This window comes from Arachis ipaensis, chromosome B02 (assembly GCF_000816755.2).
Source record: "Arachis ipaensis cultivar K30076 chromosome B02, Araip1.1, whole genome shotgun sequence".
In the NCBI taxonomy this organism is placed as follows: Eukaryota; Viridiplantae; Streptophyta; class Magnoliopsida; order Fabales; family Fabaceae; genus Arachis; species Arachis ipaensis.
This window is the reverse complement of record NC_029786.2, coordinates 101343369-101360827: the sequence shown is the minus strand read 5'-3', so window position 1 is coordinate 101360827 and position 17459 is coordinate 101343369. Positions and strand designations below refer to the sequence as shown.

Sequence of the window (17459 nt, the reverse complement as noted above, 5' to 3'; positions counted from 1 at the left end):
TATATTTACAATCAAAATAATATGAAAACTATAGGATCCAGAGGTTAAATTATTTTTGTTTTGCCAATGACTAATAGCTCAAATGGCATAATCTCCCCATACTCAATTAAAAAATTGCGGGTTCGAGTCTCCTATCTTTGGTAAAAAAAAAAATTTGTTTTATTGTTTTTAAGTATCTCTATTTTCTTAGTTGGCATCCTTTGGGTAATTTTTTTTGAAGAATAATGCTAGGTAGACAAAAAAAAAAAAATAGACAGAACTTGTCTTATTTTAAATAATAAAATATGACCAAGTGAGAAGTTAAAATGATAGATCCATTTTATCAAATAATACAAAAGAGTTTATATATAGAAATTATAGATATTAATTAATAAAATATATAAAATATTTTTTTAATTAACCCATTAATGTTTATGTAAGTGATGAATGATTTGGTAAATTCTATATTATCAAATTATATTTTTTTTTCCGAATAATTTCAAGATGATAAGTGATTAATTTGATTTTTTTTTGTAGTATTTTTCAGTTCGATAAGTTAAGGACCACTAATTTATTGCGGTGCTAAACTCCATTTAAGGATTTATAATTGGCCAATAAATTTTTATATGCACATAGTAGAATTCGAACTCCTAATACTTACTTAAATAAACTAGTAAGCTAATTACTAAACCAATCCAACTTATTTTTATATTTAAAATGAAATTTGAATTCATAATACTTCAGTTAAGAGACTAAGTGATGAGCAATCCGACAAATTAAATGTTTTTCATTGTCGATTAATAGTTTATAAAGCATGTATACATTAAATAAAAAAAATACCTTGTTCAAATTGTAACATGTATTAATAGTACTAAATGGTGTATCATATTGATTTGTATACAAAGGTTGTTGGTTGTCATTTATATTACCTACTTTCATTTATTGGCCGAAAAATTTTAATGTAGATTGCTTTTTAGAGTTACGCGTCGAGGTGGGTCTGGAGGATGATATATTTAGTTGTGATAGTTCCAATGTTTTCGCTAATAGCGATATTATTTATTTTTATTTTTTTAAAATTATATATCTCGCATATAGTGAGTTAGAGATATTGTAATCTAATTATGGTGGTCTGGCTATAGGTAGGTGTTCATACCCTGACCCAATAAACAGGGTCCAGGACCCAAGCAAAGACGCCCAACCCAAAGGGTTGACCCTCTCCCCAGTACCAGCCTTCATCCCAAAAGTCGGTACTGAACACGACCTGTTCCTGGGAAGTCGGATACGAGGGTCAGCTGGCAGATAACACTCATTTAAATGAGTAACTGCCCCTAGAAACTCTCTAACCACTTCATAGAGCCATATCTTAACTCCCCTAAGATATGGGAACGGTTATCCGCCTAAAAAGGTGGCACTACTCCAGCGGTGGTTATTGGTTCACCACTATAAATACCCTGACACCCCTCAGGTATCACTAAGTTCCAATATACATTCTAACCTGCTCCCACTCTTGCTAACTTAAGCATCGGAGTGTCTTTGCAAGTACCACCCCCCATTCTTTCTCACGCACAAGTCGGACGGAGGAACACCGAGTACCAGGTCCACTCGATAGCCACCTCCCTCACACGTTTGGGCCAACCTACGCCATCCGACCCATTAATCTCCGGTTACCCACCGTAACATTGGCGCCGTTGCCAGGGACCCGAGAGATCAACCAGTGATGGCGGATAGATCCCCTGAAGAGGGTCATGTGGAAACAGATTTCGAACAAGAGAACTTGAACACTGGAAACAATGAGGCAGATCAGACCCTCCACCAGGAAGCCAATGATCAACATAGGGAAGGCACCTCCGGAATCAAAAATCCGAAGGTGAACTCCTCGGAGGGGCGCGAATCAGAAAAAGAAGGACCCTCCCACACTAGTGAGCTTATGGGATTAATCCATAGCCGCCTCGAGCAGCTAGAACAGGAGCGGGAACGACAAAAGGAAGCCGAAAAGAACCTAAAAGAGGAGATGGAGCGACGAAAAGAGTTAGAAAGAAAACTCTTAAAATTGGAATCCTCCCTCAAAGGTCGGAGTTCCCACGGCGAGAGAGAAGATTCTCCCTTAGGAGAGAAAGATCCTTTTAGCGAGGACATAATGAGAGCAAAAGTTCCAAGAAACTTTAGAAGCCCCGATATGGACCTCTACGACGGGACCACTGATCCAAAGCATCATCTGAGCAACTTTAAAAGTCGGATGTATCTGACTGACGCTTCTGACGCTACGCGATGCAAAGCTTTCCCGACAACCTTATCAAAAGCAGCGATGAAGTGGTTCGACAGCCTCCCTCCGAGGTCAATTACCAGTTTTAAAGACCTCTCAAGAAAGTTCTTGATGAGGTTCTCCATCCAGAAGGACAAAGTAAAGCATGCACCAAGTCTCCTGGGAATAAAACAGGAGGTCGGGGAGTCCTTACGGGCCTATATGGAAAGGTTCAACAAAGCATGTTTGGAGATTCAAGACCTGCCCGCCGAAGCAGTCATCATGGGGCTAGTCAATGGTCTTAGAGAAGGCCCCTTCTCACAGTCCATATCAAAAAGACACCCCGCCTCTTTAAATGATGTACAGGAAAGAGCCGAAAAGTACATCAATATGGAAGAAAACGCTAGGCTAAGAGACCCGAGTCTCCGACCCGGGCACCCTCCCTCAACGAAAGAGAGGGAGAGGGAAGTCCTCAACTGGGAGGAAAAACCGAGGAGATACAGGTCGGCGAAGAAGAGGGAAAAAATACCCACATAGGGGCCAACCTAGGAAAACCCTAAAGCAAGGGTTGACCAAGCTTCTAAGAGATAATTCCGATCTCTTCGCCTGGAAGGCCTCCGACATGCCTGGGATAGACCCCGAGCTCATGTCCCACAAGCTTTCGGTCTACTCGGGATCTCGACCCATACAACAACAAAGACGCAAGCTCGGCCCGGAGCGAGCTCTAATAGTAGAGGAGCAAGTACAAGCGCTCCTAGAAGCCGGTTTCATCAGAGACTCTCTCCAGATTTTTGGCAGGATCGGCACTAAGATCCATTCCACTGTTCTCCCTATTGAGAAAGGGGCACCAGTTTGAGTGGACTCCCGAATGCGAGGAGGCGTTCCAGGAGTTCAAAAAGTTTTTGAGCCAACCTCCTATTTTGACCCGACCTATAACCGGAAAAGACCTCGTCCTATACCTATCCGTGGAAGACAAGGCTGTCTCAGCAGCCTTGATAAGAGAAGACGAGGTCGGTCAACACCCAATCTATTTCATCAGTAAAGTTCTACAGGGCCCTGAGCTAAGGTATCACAAATTAGAGAAGTTTGCCTACTCCTTAGTAATAGCCTCTCGAAGGCTACGGCCTTACTTTCAAGCTCACACAATAAGAGTCCGAACGAACCAACCCATGAAGCAAATCCTCCAAAAGACGGATGTTGCAGGAAGAATGGTTCAATGGGCAATAGAGCTCTCCGAATTCGACTTGAAGTACGAAACTCGGACGGCGATTAAAGCCCAGTGCCTCGCCGACTTCATTGCGGAATATGCAGGGGATCAAGAGGATAAACCAACTACTTGGGAACTCTACGTGGATGGATCCTCCAATAAAACAGGAAGCGGCGCAGGCATAATATTGGTAGACGAAAGGGGAACCCAGATAGAGGTCTCCCTCAAGTTTGAGTTCCTAGCTTCAAATAATCAGGCAGAATATGAAGCCTTGATCGCAGGATTAAAGCTGGCAGAAGAAGTCGGTGCTACCAAGGTAATGGTATACAGTGACTCTCAAGTGGTGACCTCCCAAATAAGTGGAGAATATCAGGCAAAAGACCCAAATATGAAGAAATACTTGGAAAAAACTCTGGAGCACTTCGGGCGTTTTGCAGAAACCGAGGTCACGCACATAACTCGGGACCTAAATAGCAGAGCAGACGCCCTATCCAAGTTAGCAAGTACCAAGCTAGGGGAAATAACAGAAGCCTGATCCAAGAAACTCTCCAGGAACCTTCAGTGGTAAAAATGGAAGACAAACAAGAAGCCTTTGAAGTGGTCGGATTAAACCTCGGATGGATGAACCCCTTGGTCGAATACCTGAAATTCGACATCCTCCCCAAGGAGGAAAAGGAGGCAAAGAAAATCCGAAGGGAAGCGCAACACTATACCTTGGTGAAAAATATTCTCTATAGAAGAGGGATATCGACACCATTGTTAAAGTGTGTGCCGACCTCAAGAGCCACTGAGGTATTAGAGGAGGTACACAGTGGAATCTGCGGGAACCATCTCGGAGCAAGATCGTTAGCCAGAAAGGTGATCCGAGCTGGATTCTACTGGCCAACCTTGCAGAAAGATGCCACAGACTTTGTGAAAAAATGCCAACCGTGTCAAATGCATGCAAATTTCCACGTGGCCCTCCCAGAGGAGCTCATCAGTGTCACCTCCCCATGGCCCTTTGCAAAATGGGAAATGGATTTGTTAGGTCCTTTTCCCCAGGCGCCAGGACAAGTTAAATACCTAATAGTGGGAATAGATTATTTCACAAAGTGGATAGAAGCAGAACCACTGGCCACCATCACTGCACAAAGAAGTCGGAGGTTCCTCTACAAAAACATAATCATAAGGTATGGGATACCTTATTCCATTACCACAGATAACGGAACCCAGTTCACCGACTCCACCTTTAGAAGCCTAGTAGCCAGTATGAACATCAAACACCAGTTCACCTCAGTGGAACACCCACAAGCCAATGGGCAAGCCGAAGCAGCCAACAAAGTCATACTGGCAGGGCTGAAGAAAAGATTACAAGACGCGAAAGGAGCTTGGGCTGAAGAGCTCCAACAAGTACTCTGGGCTTACAGAACAACCCCCCAATCCGCCACTGGAGAAACACCCTTCCGACTAGTTTATGGCGTAGAAGCCATGATCCCAATAGAGGTCAATGAGCAAAGCCCAAGAGTAATTTTCCACGACGAGATCGGGAATATACGGGGGCACAAAGAGGAGCTCGACTTGCTCCCCGAAATCCGAGAAGAAGCCCAGATAAGAGAAGCAGCGTTGAAGCAAAGGATGACCGCGAGATACAACAAAAAAGTCATTCGAAGGAGTTTCACCCCAGATGACTTGGTCCTAATCAGAAACGATATTGGAGTCAACAAATCAGAGGAAGGAAAGCTCGCTGCTAATTGGAAAGGGCCATACAAGATCAACGAGGTCTTAGGAAAGGGCTATTATAGGGTAACCGACTTCGACGGCAACGAGTTACCAAGGTCATGGCATGCTTGTAATATGAAAAGGTACTACAGCTAAAAGCGAACCCTACTCCCTGATGTACTCTTTTCCCAATTTCATGATTTTTTCCCAAAAGCAAAGGGTTTTTTCTGAAAAGGGTTTTTAATGAGGCATCATAGTAGGGGCTAAGGGAAAATAAATAATCAAAAGCCCTTATTAGCAATAAGTTACCTCTTCAATTAATAAAGATCTCTTTCATTTTAAATATCTCTCTTAAATTCCCTTTTTATTCTCTTTCTACGAAACGCGCCGATTTAAGCTCGACAAAACGTGAAAATCCCATGAACCGACCTAGATGGTCGTCAGGATAAAACGACGAGGTACAAGTTGGCGTAAAGAGGCTATAGAAGTCGATCATGATAAACTCGGGAGCAGTCCGACTCACAAGACGGAATGCGAAACCGAGTAAAATTAAAATGAATCGCAAAAGTAGCCTAAGTCACGAAAAACTCAATAAAACAAAATTGAGTACTAGGAATAACGAAAAGAGATAAGAAAAAACTAAGAAAAATAGTAAGGCTACCTTGAGGATCAAGGAAATTCAGAAAAGCAGGCAAGCCCCAAAGAAAAGGTTTTTTTCAGAAAAGATCAAAGAGGCAAAAGAACCACGAACAGAAAAAGCATGCGCGCATAAGGTAACTCAAAACCCTTATCCAAAAAGGGCATTTATTTAAAACGCTAAATTAAACTCTTATTAAAAAAGGGGCATCATAAATTGTTTTGTTTACGGCCTTAAAAGGCCAAAAATTGTTCAAACACCAACAAATAAATATAAAGAGTTTAAAAAGGGGGGGGGGTCCACAGGCCGGACCCCCAATAGCCAAATCACTTCTTTGCAAGAAGAGTAGGAGGATCACCACCACCAAGACTAGGGGTTGGAGAGAAAGTCGGAGGAGCAGCAGAAGAACTCGGAGTGTCCTTAGAGCGAGGAGGGGACTCTATGATCCTCTGCCCCCGAGTCTTCAAATCAGACTCAGACTCCACCACGGGGACAGGAGGATCCACGATGGCACCATCAATGACAACCTTATCAGGGTCCAAAGGAGAAAGGTCCAAGTCAGGAGCAATAACTCCGACCTGCTCCTTGAAAACCCTCCAGGCCTCATCAGCACCATCCGTAATAGAGTCCTCCAACTCGGTATAGGCCTTCCGAGCATTCAGCAAGTCATTCTTTACAGACACAAGATCAACAAATAAACTGTTGTAGCTGGCTTGCGCTGCTTTCCTCAAATCCACCTCCATGTTGCATTGGGCTTGCAACTTCTGCCCCTTCTCCCGGAGGCTGTCCCTCTCCTCCTTCAGCTTGGCGACTTTCCCCTCCAACTCCCTCTCATGCTCCTGATATATACGAAGCCTACCCTCCAGCTCCTCGACCCTCGAGGTCGTCCCTAAAGAGCTGATAGGAGTCTTCTCAAATATATCCAAGAGTTTGCCACAAACCCCCGCCGTCTTGAGACTCTCCTCAACCACAGTGGTGAGGTAGTGCCGAACAGAAACATCATCCATACTCATACGAGCATGAGGATAGATGTTCTTTCGGACGAACGCAAGAGCGTCCGCCTCACCAGAAGCGCCAGACTCTAAGGTCTTGCGCTTCTTCAGCTCTGGTTTGGGAGTAGGTCAGACGGAAGGGGGTGGCAGAGAGGAAGCAGAGGAAGAAATCACAATAGGTTGGGAGGGAGTCCCAACATTCCGAGGAGGAGGATCGATAGCCACCTCCCTCACACGTTTGGGCCAACCTACGCCATCCGGCCCATTAATCTCCGGTTACCCACCGTAACAGTAGGTATATGGTAAACTTTTGAAAGCGTAGAAAAATTCTCTAAAATTTAATTTTAAAGTGTTTGACAATATTTTTATTAGGAAAAGCGAGTTAGAGCGTTAAATTAATTTTCTTATAAAAGCGGCTAAAAATGATGAAAGATTCTTCTATGCAGCAAAAAGAGTGATAATTAATTAATAATTACATAACATTTTTGTGCGTAAGAAAAATTTCTGTAGTTTTAAAAATTTAAAGAACAATGGATAAAATTCGGAGATAAAAATTTTAATTTATTTCATATTCAGACTTTGGTGTAGAAGAAACATAACAAAATTTATGGTCTCTTTTTTCAGGATGGAATGTGGGAAACGAATCTGGATGTCCTTTACAGGGAATTTGAGTCATTTTTTAAAAATTTATTCCGCCAATTGAAAAATGTGGATTTGGAATGTCTTGGTGAAGTGCCGCTTTCTTCCCTAAATGAGGATACTTACTGTAATCTTATAGCGCCAATTACATTGGAGGATGTTAAGTCGGCTATTTTTAGTATGCATTCTATTAAGGCGTAAGATCCTGATAAGTTTCAGGCTTTCTTTTTAAGGGATTATTGGGAGATTATTGATTTTGATGTTTGGACTATGATTAGTCAAGCATTCTCTGGTATGGATATTGATCCGAGAATAATGAAAACTCTCCTGATTCTTATTTTGAAGGTAGAAGCCTCGATTTTCATGAAGGACTTTAGACCTATCAGTCTCTATAATGTGGTTTACAAAATTATAACAAAGGTCTTGGATAATAGACTTTGTTTTCATCTCACAGACATTGTTGGGCCCTTCAAGGAGGTTTTATTCCAGGAAGGAAAACTCCTGACAACATTATTATTGCGCAAGAAGTTATCCACTTTATGAAGAAAACAAAGTCGAAGAAAGGTACTTTAGCCTTTAAGATTGATATGGAGAAAGCCTATGACAGAGTTGATTAGAGATTTCTGAACATACCCTTGGGAGTTTTGGCTTTCCTACCCCTATAATCAATCTGATTATGCGTTGTGTCACTGCCTCGTCGTTGTCTATCCTGTAAAATGGGGAGAGATTAAATAGCTTCACTCATAGCTGGGGACTCAGACAAGGAGACCCAATGTCGCCATATCTGTTTGTGCTATGTATGGAAAGATTGTTCTGTTTTATTAATCATCAAGTTGATAGGGACTTGTCGAAGCCGGTTGTTGTTTTTAGAGGGGGTCCAAGAATTTCTCATTCGATGTTTGCCGATAATTTGTTTCTTTTCTGTAAAGCTGAAAAATGGCAAGTTCAAAATGTAATGGTTTTTTTGAATAACTGCATCTGGGATGAAGGTTAATGTGGAGAAATCTAAAGTGCTATGTTCTAAGAATGTCTCAACAATAAGAAAAGAGATTTTTATTAGGGTATCATCTATCAGATTTGTCAAGAACTTTGACAAGTATCTAGGGGTTACCCTTTGTCACTCTCAGGTGACACGAGCAACGTTCAATGATATTCTGGACAAGATTCGAGAGAGGCTAACCAGCTGAAAAGGAAAATTGCTTAACAAGGCGGAAAGACTATGTTGATCAATTCAGTAGTGGCTGCGATTCTTTCTTACCGCATGCAAGTATCTTTCTTTCTTAAAGGGATATCTAATAAGATAGAATCTATAATGCAGAGCTTTCTCTGGAAAGGTCAAGATGATAGTAGAGGCATGAATCTGTTTAGTTGGAAGGTGTTAGTGACCCCTAAGAAGGTTGGTGGTATGGGGATTCGAGATCCGTTTTGTGCTAATGTTGCTCTTCTTGAAAATATAGTTTGGTAATCTTTCATCACTCAAATAAGTTATGGGTTCAATTGTTGCGGAAAAATACCGTTCCTCTCTTGGAGACTATTTTAGTAGGTCTCGAGACAAAGACTTTTATGTTTGAAAGAGTATATGTAAAACATGGGATCTCTTGAAGGCTTTGTTTGGCGCATTAGGGATCTAAACCAGAACTTTCGATATTCTAATTGGAGAAAAGAGAGGCATCTTTGTCATAAAATGGATTATGTTCATATTTCTGATTCAGATTTTCGGATCTTTGATCTTTGGTCATCTGGACAGTGGCACCTTCAGAATATATATTCTCCTCTAAACCAGTTTTTGCAAAACAACATTCTTTTCTATATTCCGGATGTGCAAGCAAGTTCAATGGTAGGGTGGTTTTGGTGTGGTGCGACGTCAAATGTTTATGACTCTCGTAGTGATTACTTGCGGCTCAGTAAGAAGAAATTTGGTTGGGAGTACCAGGGGAATTGGCTTTGGCGTCAGCGTGTTCCGAAAAAACATAAATTCTTGATCTGGCTTTATCTTAGGGAGGCTCTGCCCACTGCTACTTTTTGTTTCAGGAGGTTATCTCACCGACGGACAGCTGTCGATGATGTTTTTCTGGTAAGAAACTGGTTGTTCATTGTATTCGGGACTATTCAAAAGCTCAGCTAGTTTGGCAGGCTTTGGAGATTTCTAATAAACCTCTAGATTTGATGAACCGGTTTTTGTTTCATAGCAAAGAATGCCATTTTAGATTCTTTTCTAGTCTATAGCGGATTTGGCGTTCTAGGAATAATGAGATATTTCATCCACACGAGTTTTGGCCACTGAATAAGGTGACTAGTATGACTTTGTTTTTGGAAAAGGGAGCTTTGAAATGTTTTTGAGTTGTAACGAATTTCTATCCCATCTACCATTAGTGGCTCATGAATTTTCTCCTCGGTAGCTACTTTTAAGATTAATTGTGATGCAAATTATCCTAGTATTGGTGATCGTGTTGGTTTTGCCTGTGTTAGCACTTAGCATAAATTAGAATGGAGGTTGGCAACGAGACTGTTTTAGAACGATTAAGAGTCGTAATATTCTGTAAGGAGAGTTATTTGCTATTTGGAGAGGATATCTTTTAGTTTGGAACTTTGGACAAAGAGATGCTATTTGTGAAATAGATTGTGTGGATGCCTTTACTGTTATCAATAATTTCTATAATAACTCTGATTTTGTTGATTCTTTGGTACTGAAAATTCAGGACATCATGTTTTAAAAATGACGTGTTGACCTCCAGTTGATCTTTGTGGCAGACATCATGGCAAAAGCGGCGACGAAGACTCATACTTACCAAGTAAAACTTTCGATTAGTTTAGAATTTGAGAGTAGCATTTAGCAAAACTGTCTTATTTCTTAAGCAGTTTCTTGTTTTTTATTTTTTTTTGTTTGTTCTGTATTTCTGTTATTACTTTTTAGTTAAAAAGATTATTATTATTTTTTTAATTTTTAAAAACTTTTTTACTAATAGCTTGATGAATAAAATTTAAGTTTTTAAACTAAAAACTCACTTCGTTAAGCATTATTAACAAATAAAATCAGTAATTAAACTATACGACTAAATACAGTGCAACAATAAAAATTAATTATATTAATGTTAATCATGTACAACAAAAATAATAATACTAACTACCCAAAAAAAAAATTATAAATTCTTTGATAATAATAAAAAAATTTGCATATTAAAAACTGTTTAAATGTGCAATAATATATTCTTTTAAATAAATTTAATAAATTTACCATTTTTGCACCTTAAATAAAAAATATATAATATTTCACATACTCATTTTATAAACCATCAAATTTATGTCATTTATTTTTTTTTAAAGATAAATGTTATTTTATTAATATAAAATAAAAGTGTTTCTATAAGGAAGTACAAAAGAATTGGGTATTCCCATTTATCACCAATTGTGACTGAAAGACTAAGAGCTTAAAGAAGAGTAAAGTAAGAGTAAAGAAAATTATCAGCATCTATCAGGTATGGCTCACGAGTTCACGCATTAAATTGCTGGCTTCTTTCACTATCTCTGGTGCCGGGCTTATTACCTTCTCAAAAACACACCGATTCCTCGCTTTCCAAGTGCTCCAACACAGCGCCGCTATGAGGAGGGTCTTTTGTCTACCGTCGAATTGAGCCGCTGCCCAGGATAAGACTTTTTGCCACCAATTGAAAAAGGTCTCTTCTTCTCTCATCCATAGGTCAGGGGTTATTAAGCTTAGACTCCATATTATTGAAGACAGGGGGCATTAGAACAAAGCATGAGAAATTGATTCAGCCTTCAACATGCATCTTGGACAAGTGGCAGGAGTGGATGCGAACCGGCTGTGAACTTGTTGCAACACCGGAAGCTTTTCATGAAGACTTTTTCATAGAAAAATCTTAATTTCATGTGGTAATTTCAACTCCCAAATGCTATTCCAGACTCTGTTGTGTATGTTCTGGGGTCTCAATGAAGTAGGAGAATGAAAGAATCCATAAACAATTTTGTATCCTGACCCAACTTCATATATACCATATTTTGTCCAGCACCAATTAACTTCATCCTCCTCTTCTGTTGGTTTGATTGAAAAAATTTTATTGCATATATCAATTGAAAAAATTGACTCAATCAGATTTCTATTCCAACTTCTATCAGGATTTAGTAACGCACTAACGTAATACACTTGCAGATTTGACAGGATTGTGAGTGCATTTTGAGGGACATTAAGGGGCACTGGTGGTGGGAGCCAGGGGTCATGGAAGATGCGAACATTAGTGCCAGAGCCTATTTTCCATACCAAGCCTTTCTCGATCACCATGCGCCTTCAAGAACACTTCTCCAACCCCACGATGGTACGCTTCCTATCTCTGCATGTAGGAAATCTGTATATCTGAAATATTTAGCTTTGAGCATTCTTGATAGAGTAGAATTAGGGTATTTCATTAGGCGCCAACATTGCTTGCCTAATAAAGCCAAATTTTGCGCCCTTAGGTCCTTGATTCCCAGCCCTCCATCTTTCTTCGGTCTCGTCATTGTGTCCCATTTAATCCAAACCATTCTTCGTTCTGCACCTTTTTGACCCACCAAAATTGCGAGAGCATGCTATGAATCTCAGTCAACAGCGTGTCTGGGAGCTTGAAACAAGAGAGTGTATAAATAGGAATCGCCTCCCCCACCGCTCTCAATAGCGTGTGCCTACCACCTGATGACAATAGACTTCTTTTCCAACCCATAATCTTCTTTTGAACTTTATCCTTGATAGCTCCAAAGGTTGCTTTCTTTGATTTTTGAACTACAGAGGGCAGTCCCAGGTATTTGTCTTGTGCTCCAATATGTTCAATATTTAGTGTCTGAGCAACTGCTAGTCTTGTGTTCTGAGGTGTGTTGTGACTGAAAAAGATAGCCGACTTATTCAAATTGACTTTTTGCCCACTGAAACCCTCATAGATCTCTAGCAATTCTAGAATACTTTGGCTTGTATTAGGTGCGCTCTTGCAAAAAGGATTGAATCATCAGCAAACAAAAGGTGATTAACTGTTTGGCATCTCCGACTAACTTGAACTCCTTGAATTAATCTGTTTTGCTCTGCCTTGTGTAGCAAGAAGGAAAGCCCTTCTGCACAAAAAAGAAAGAGATATGGAGATAGGGGGTCACCCTGTCGGATGCCCCTATTTGGCCTAAAATAGCTAAAAAGTTGACCTTCCACAATGACAGAGTAAGAAACAGTCGTTACCAATTCCTTAGTCCAGTTAATCCACTTAGCATCAAAGCCCAGCTTATCCATAATATACCATAAAAAATTCCATTCAACCCTATCATAAGCCTTGCTCATGTCTAGATTAATAGCCATCTCATGCTCTGCCCCACTTCTCTTATTTTTCAAATAGTGTATACATTCGTGGGCAATTAGAATATTATCTGAAATGAGTCTACCTTTGAGAAACGCACTCTGATTTGGGCTTATAATTTTATTCATAATACCTTGTAATCGGTGCACCATAACTTTAGAAATAATTTTATACATAGCTGAAGACAAACTGATTGGTCGTACCTGAGTCATATCACTGGCATCTGGCACCTTTGGAATTAAACAAATTTGAGTATGATTGAAGTTTTTTAGAATTCTGCCACTGTGAAAGAAACTTCTCACTGCCTTAAAAACGTCACCTCCAACTATATCCCAGAAAAAGTGAAAAAACTTAGCTGTAAACCCATCATCACCAGGAGCACTCTGAGTATGAACACTAAATATAGCTCTTTTGACTTCGTCCATAGTTACTGGCCTTTGGATCCTACGGTTCATGGAAGCTGTAACCTTAGGCTCCAAATCCTCTAAGTATGGATTCGGATCAGCCGAACAAGAAGAAGTAAAAATATCGCAAAAGTAGTCTTCAGCTACCTTTGCAATATCCTCAAGTTTCGATGCAATCTCATTGTCCCTCCCCACTAATCTCCAAATTCTGTTCCTTCGCATCCTTGATTGAAATTTCTGGTGAAAGAATCTAGTGTTCTGATCTCCTTCTTTTAGCCACTTGACTCTAGATTTTTCTCGCCAATAGCTCTCTTCTTTCAAATATGCCAGCTGTAACTTCTCCTCCAAACAGGTAACCTCCTCTCCCCTATTGATTCCAGCCACCCGCAACTCCTCTAGTTTAGCTTGAAGGTCCTCAATTTCTTTCTGGGAGTTTGCTTTGTGAGTTTTCTGCCATTGAACTAGTCTATGTCTACAAACTTTCAACTTTTGGCCCAAGGAGAACATAGCCGAGCCTACAACTTCCATTCTCCACACTTCACTGACAATTCTTATGACATCCTCTTCTCCACACCAACGTTCCTGGTATTTAAACCGCCTTTTACTATGCCAGCATTGAGGTTCAGTTTCCATCAAAATTGGAGCATGATCCGAGCCTGACTTTGTGAGCCTGTGCACCACTGCATTCGGAAACTTCAACTTCCATTCTATCCCAACTAAATAGAGGTCAAGCCTCTCCTTCACCAAATCCTCTCCTTGTCTTCGATTTGTCCACGTGAAAGGGCGCCCCACCATTCCAATATCCACTAATTAGTTACTATCAATAAAATTGGTGAATGTTGCAATGGTGGTTGCTGACTTTTGGCCTCCACCCTCCTTTTCCGCTTGACTTGTTATAGCATTAAAATCGCCTGCTATTACCACTTTTCCTTCCAGGTGTTGGCTCATTGTTGTAAGCTCCTCAAACTGCAAGGATCGAATTTGTTCCGAACAACTCAAATGGACACCAATGAACGCCCATACCTCACTGCTTCCGACTTCCTTAATTTCGGCTGCCACAAAGAATTCTCCACTACTAATAATTTGAACACTGATGCTATCCTTCCAAGCTAGCACAAGTCCTCCTGCCACTCCTGTTGGGTTAACAATATGCCAGTTTTCGTAGCCGCATACCCAAAATTTTGCTTCCACCTGTCGAGATTGGTTCTTTGTTTCACTTATAAACACAATCTCGGGGGAGTGGGATTTACAGATCCCTTTTAAGGTGTGAATTGTCAGGGGTCTCCCCAAACCCCAAAAATTCCAAACTATAGTTCTCATGGTGCCTTGGGTACCATTTGTATGCTGGCGCCCTCCACCATCTGTTCAACTGCATTTTCATCCTCTATTCTTGCTTTCTTTGTAGATCCTTCAGCTATACTACTCATCAACCTTTTTTTTTTGGTTCACTTTTAGTATCTGACTTTGCAGCACCTTGTCTTGCTAACCTTTTCCACTTTCTACCTTTCTCTGTGGTGAGACACTGCCCAATAGCGAATTGTATAAGCTGTCCTTCATCCTCCTTGGTATTGGACTGACCAGCTATGATAATCTCCATGCATTCTGTTCTAGAATTGGCTGATTGAGGTGACTCAGGTGCTGCCCTGTTACCAGTGTCTTGTGGTTTCAAACTTTGTTTCCCTTCTTGCATTGACATCCCTGCAAATTCTTCCAATAAGCAGTTTAAGACCGGTTTTTTCTTACGTTGAGTGGCCTTATTCTGGTTTTTGGTTGAGTTTTTGAATGTTCTTTCTCCTTCAGAGTAGATTCGCGTTCCCACTTGGCTGGCTTTAACCCATTCGCCAATGTCATCCTCTTTTACCATATCACTCTCTGTGTCCTTCGGCAGAACTTTCCAAGTCTCTCATAGCGTAGTACCACTTCTACCTCCTTTTTATTAGGTCCTGCCACTATTAACTGATCTCTCACTTGCCTGGTAGCATCAATATTGATTTTGGTCTTCACAATCCTAGTTTCTCTGCCTCGCATCTGAAATTTACCTACCTCCAACACTGTGCCCAGTTTCTCTCCCAATTTACGTCCAACTTCGAGGGTTTTAAACGATTATGGCAAGCCCCAAAATTGAACCCAAACTGAAAAATTGGAAATAATCTCTTCATCACAGTTCTGATCTTCCTTCCATCTCTTGACATGGAGCACATAATCTTTGAATAGCCATGGAGAACCACGTTCAATACGCACGACATCCACTTCTTTATTAAAAAAGAATTGGAAGGAATTATCCCCTTTGTCACTCACGCTAAATCCTTCCGGGTTTCCCCATATAGCCTTTAAAGCATTCCCCATGGTTCCAATTGAGAAGGTTTTGGAAGCAAAGAGTCTGCCATAGAGACTATTGGAGCAAGCGTTAATACCTTCTGATATGTCTGCCTCTTTTAGTTGAATCACATTCCTACCTCCTTTCCGGTTGTCTTCCTCGGTCCGATCTTCATCCCTCGTTGTCTCAGCCATGCAGATTACGTAGACTTGTATTGAGATTTAATTGACGTTGGCAATGTAGCATTGACGACAGTAGGAACTCCGTTAAAAAACCCTAACAGAGCACTAAAAAACCCTAACAGAGCACTTGTTGTTACAAATTTATGTCATTTATTACGTATTGATAATATTGTTGGATCATGGATGCCTAAAATGCATAGCATGAATGGAGAAAAGAAACATTTTTTTCTCCCTTTATTTATTTATTTTTCGTTTTGACATCATGATGTGGGGTTAACTTGACCCAGATGACTCCGCAGATTTTTTGGGTTATTAACGAACGAGATCATTTTTTTTGGTATTTCGAAGGAGATAATTTAAAATATTGTTTGGACCCCCACCGTTTTTTTTACATAATTCATACTTAACGAACGAGATAATAATTAAAAGAATTGGACTACCATAATCCCAAAAAGCTATTGGATTTCAGGCCTTATAAAGTTTTGAACATTTTCAACGGATAATGAGTTAATGGGTTGGCTTAAAATGTATTTGAACTATTATTTGGTCTCATGGAATTTTATAAATGGTGGAGTCATTTTCGACTTAATAGCAGCTTAATTTTCCCTTAGAAAAAAAAAGGCTTAATCATTTTAGTAATCATCACATCTATATATTTTTCAATTTCTTAAACTTTTGAATATATTTGTGGTTATTCCATAGACATAAATCTAATCAATTTTGTTTGGAAACACTAACATTAGAAATGAGTTTCATCAATTTTGGTTAACAAAAACACTTGTTTAACATTCTACCAACTATTTTATGTGTCATAGATAAACTTATATCCATTCAAAAATAACACTTTCTTTTCGCCTATGTCACCATGATTACATGTATCGGAAAATAATAGATCTTAGTATTTTCTCGATTAATCTTATAAAGTGTGCTACTATATCATACCGTAGAAGATTTTCACTCACATGTCTATTACCTATTCCACAGTTGCATTGGATTCGCATTGGCTCCCATGCCAAAGGAGCTACCGAAGAAAACAAGAAAGAACCAAAAGCCATAATGTATAGTCTATCAATTAATGCTTCCTTATGAATAGTCATGATAAGATGGTTTGTTAAGAACAAAGTACAAATTTTCTATTAGCCTCAATGAATTTCGTTAACATGATGACGTTAATATTCTCACTTTATTTTGTTAAGTGACTTTGGTTAAAGTGGTTAAAAGTTATAAGAATAAGCCTCACGATTGAACGTTAGACTAAATGACGAAAAAGCACATATCATAAAGTGAAAGTGTAAGTGGACATACATTTCCCATAATTGGCGACCTTCTCAGAAACTAAACAGATAATTAAGTCCTAAACATCGTAAAAATATTATGCGTATAAAAAAAAATAGTCATCATCTATAAAATATGGACACTTCATTAAGTTGTCGTGTATGTGTCGGATACATTTCGAATACGATACACGTGTGTTGTCTAATCGTGTCTTAATAAAAAAATCTTTCCGTTTGGACACATCTAAATACCATTACGTGTCAACGTGTCTAACCTTATTCTTAACATGTATTCTTAAAATAAATTTAGAAATAGTATATATTATTATTTATTAAAATAAAAAATATTTTAAATACTTTATATAATTAAAATAAAAATTAAAAATAATTAAAAAATTAATTTATATTTTAATATCAATAAAATATCAAAATATTATTATGATTTATCTAAAAAATACTTTATATTTTATATATATACGTGTCCTCGTATCTTATAAAATTTTAAAATTTGTGTGTTGACGTGTCCTATGTTGATGCATCGTAGGTCATCATATATCAAAA

General features: G+C 39.4%; 2 protein-coding genes across 2 annotated transcripts; both read right to left on the bottom strand.

Moving 5' to 3' along the window:
- LOC107627865 lies at positions 11903-13920 on the bottom strand. Its single transcript, XM_016330683.1, has 2 exons — positions 12925-13920; positions 11903-12364 (listed from the first exon to the last, which is right to left on the bottom strand). Exons 1-2 carry the CDS (start codon positions 13918-13920, stop codon positions 11903-11905), a joined length of 1458 nt encoding a protein of 485 aa, XP_016186169.1.
- Positions 15229-15636, bottom strand: LOC107627864. The gene has a single exon (XM_016330682.1). The coding sequence runs from the start codon at positions 15634-15636 to the stop codon at positions 15229-15231; it is 408 nt and encodes a 135-aa protein (XP_016186168.1).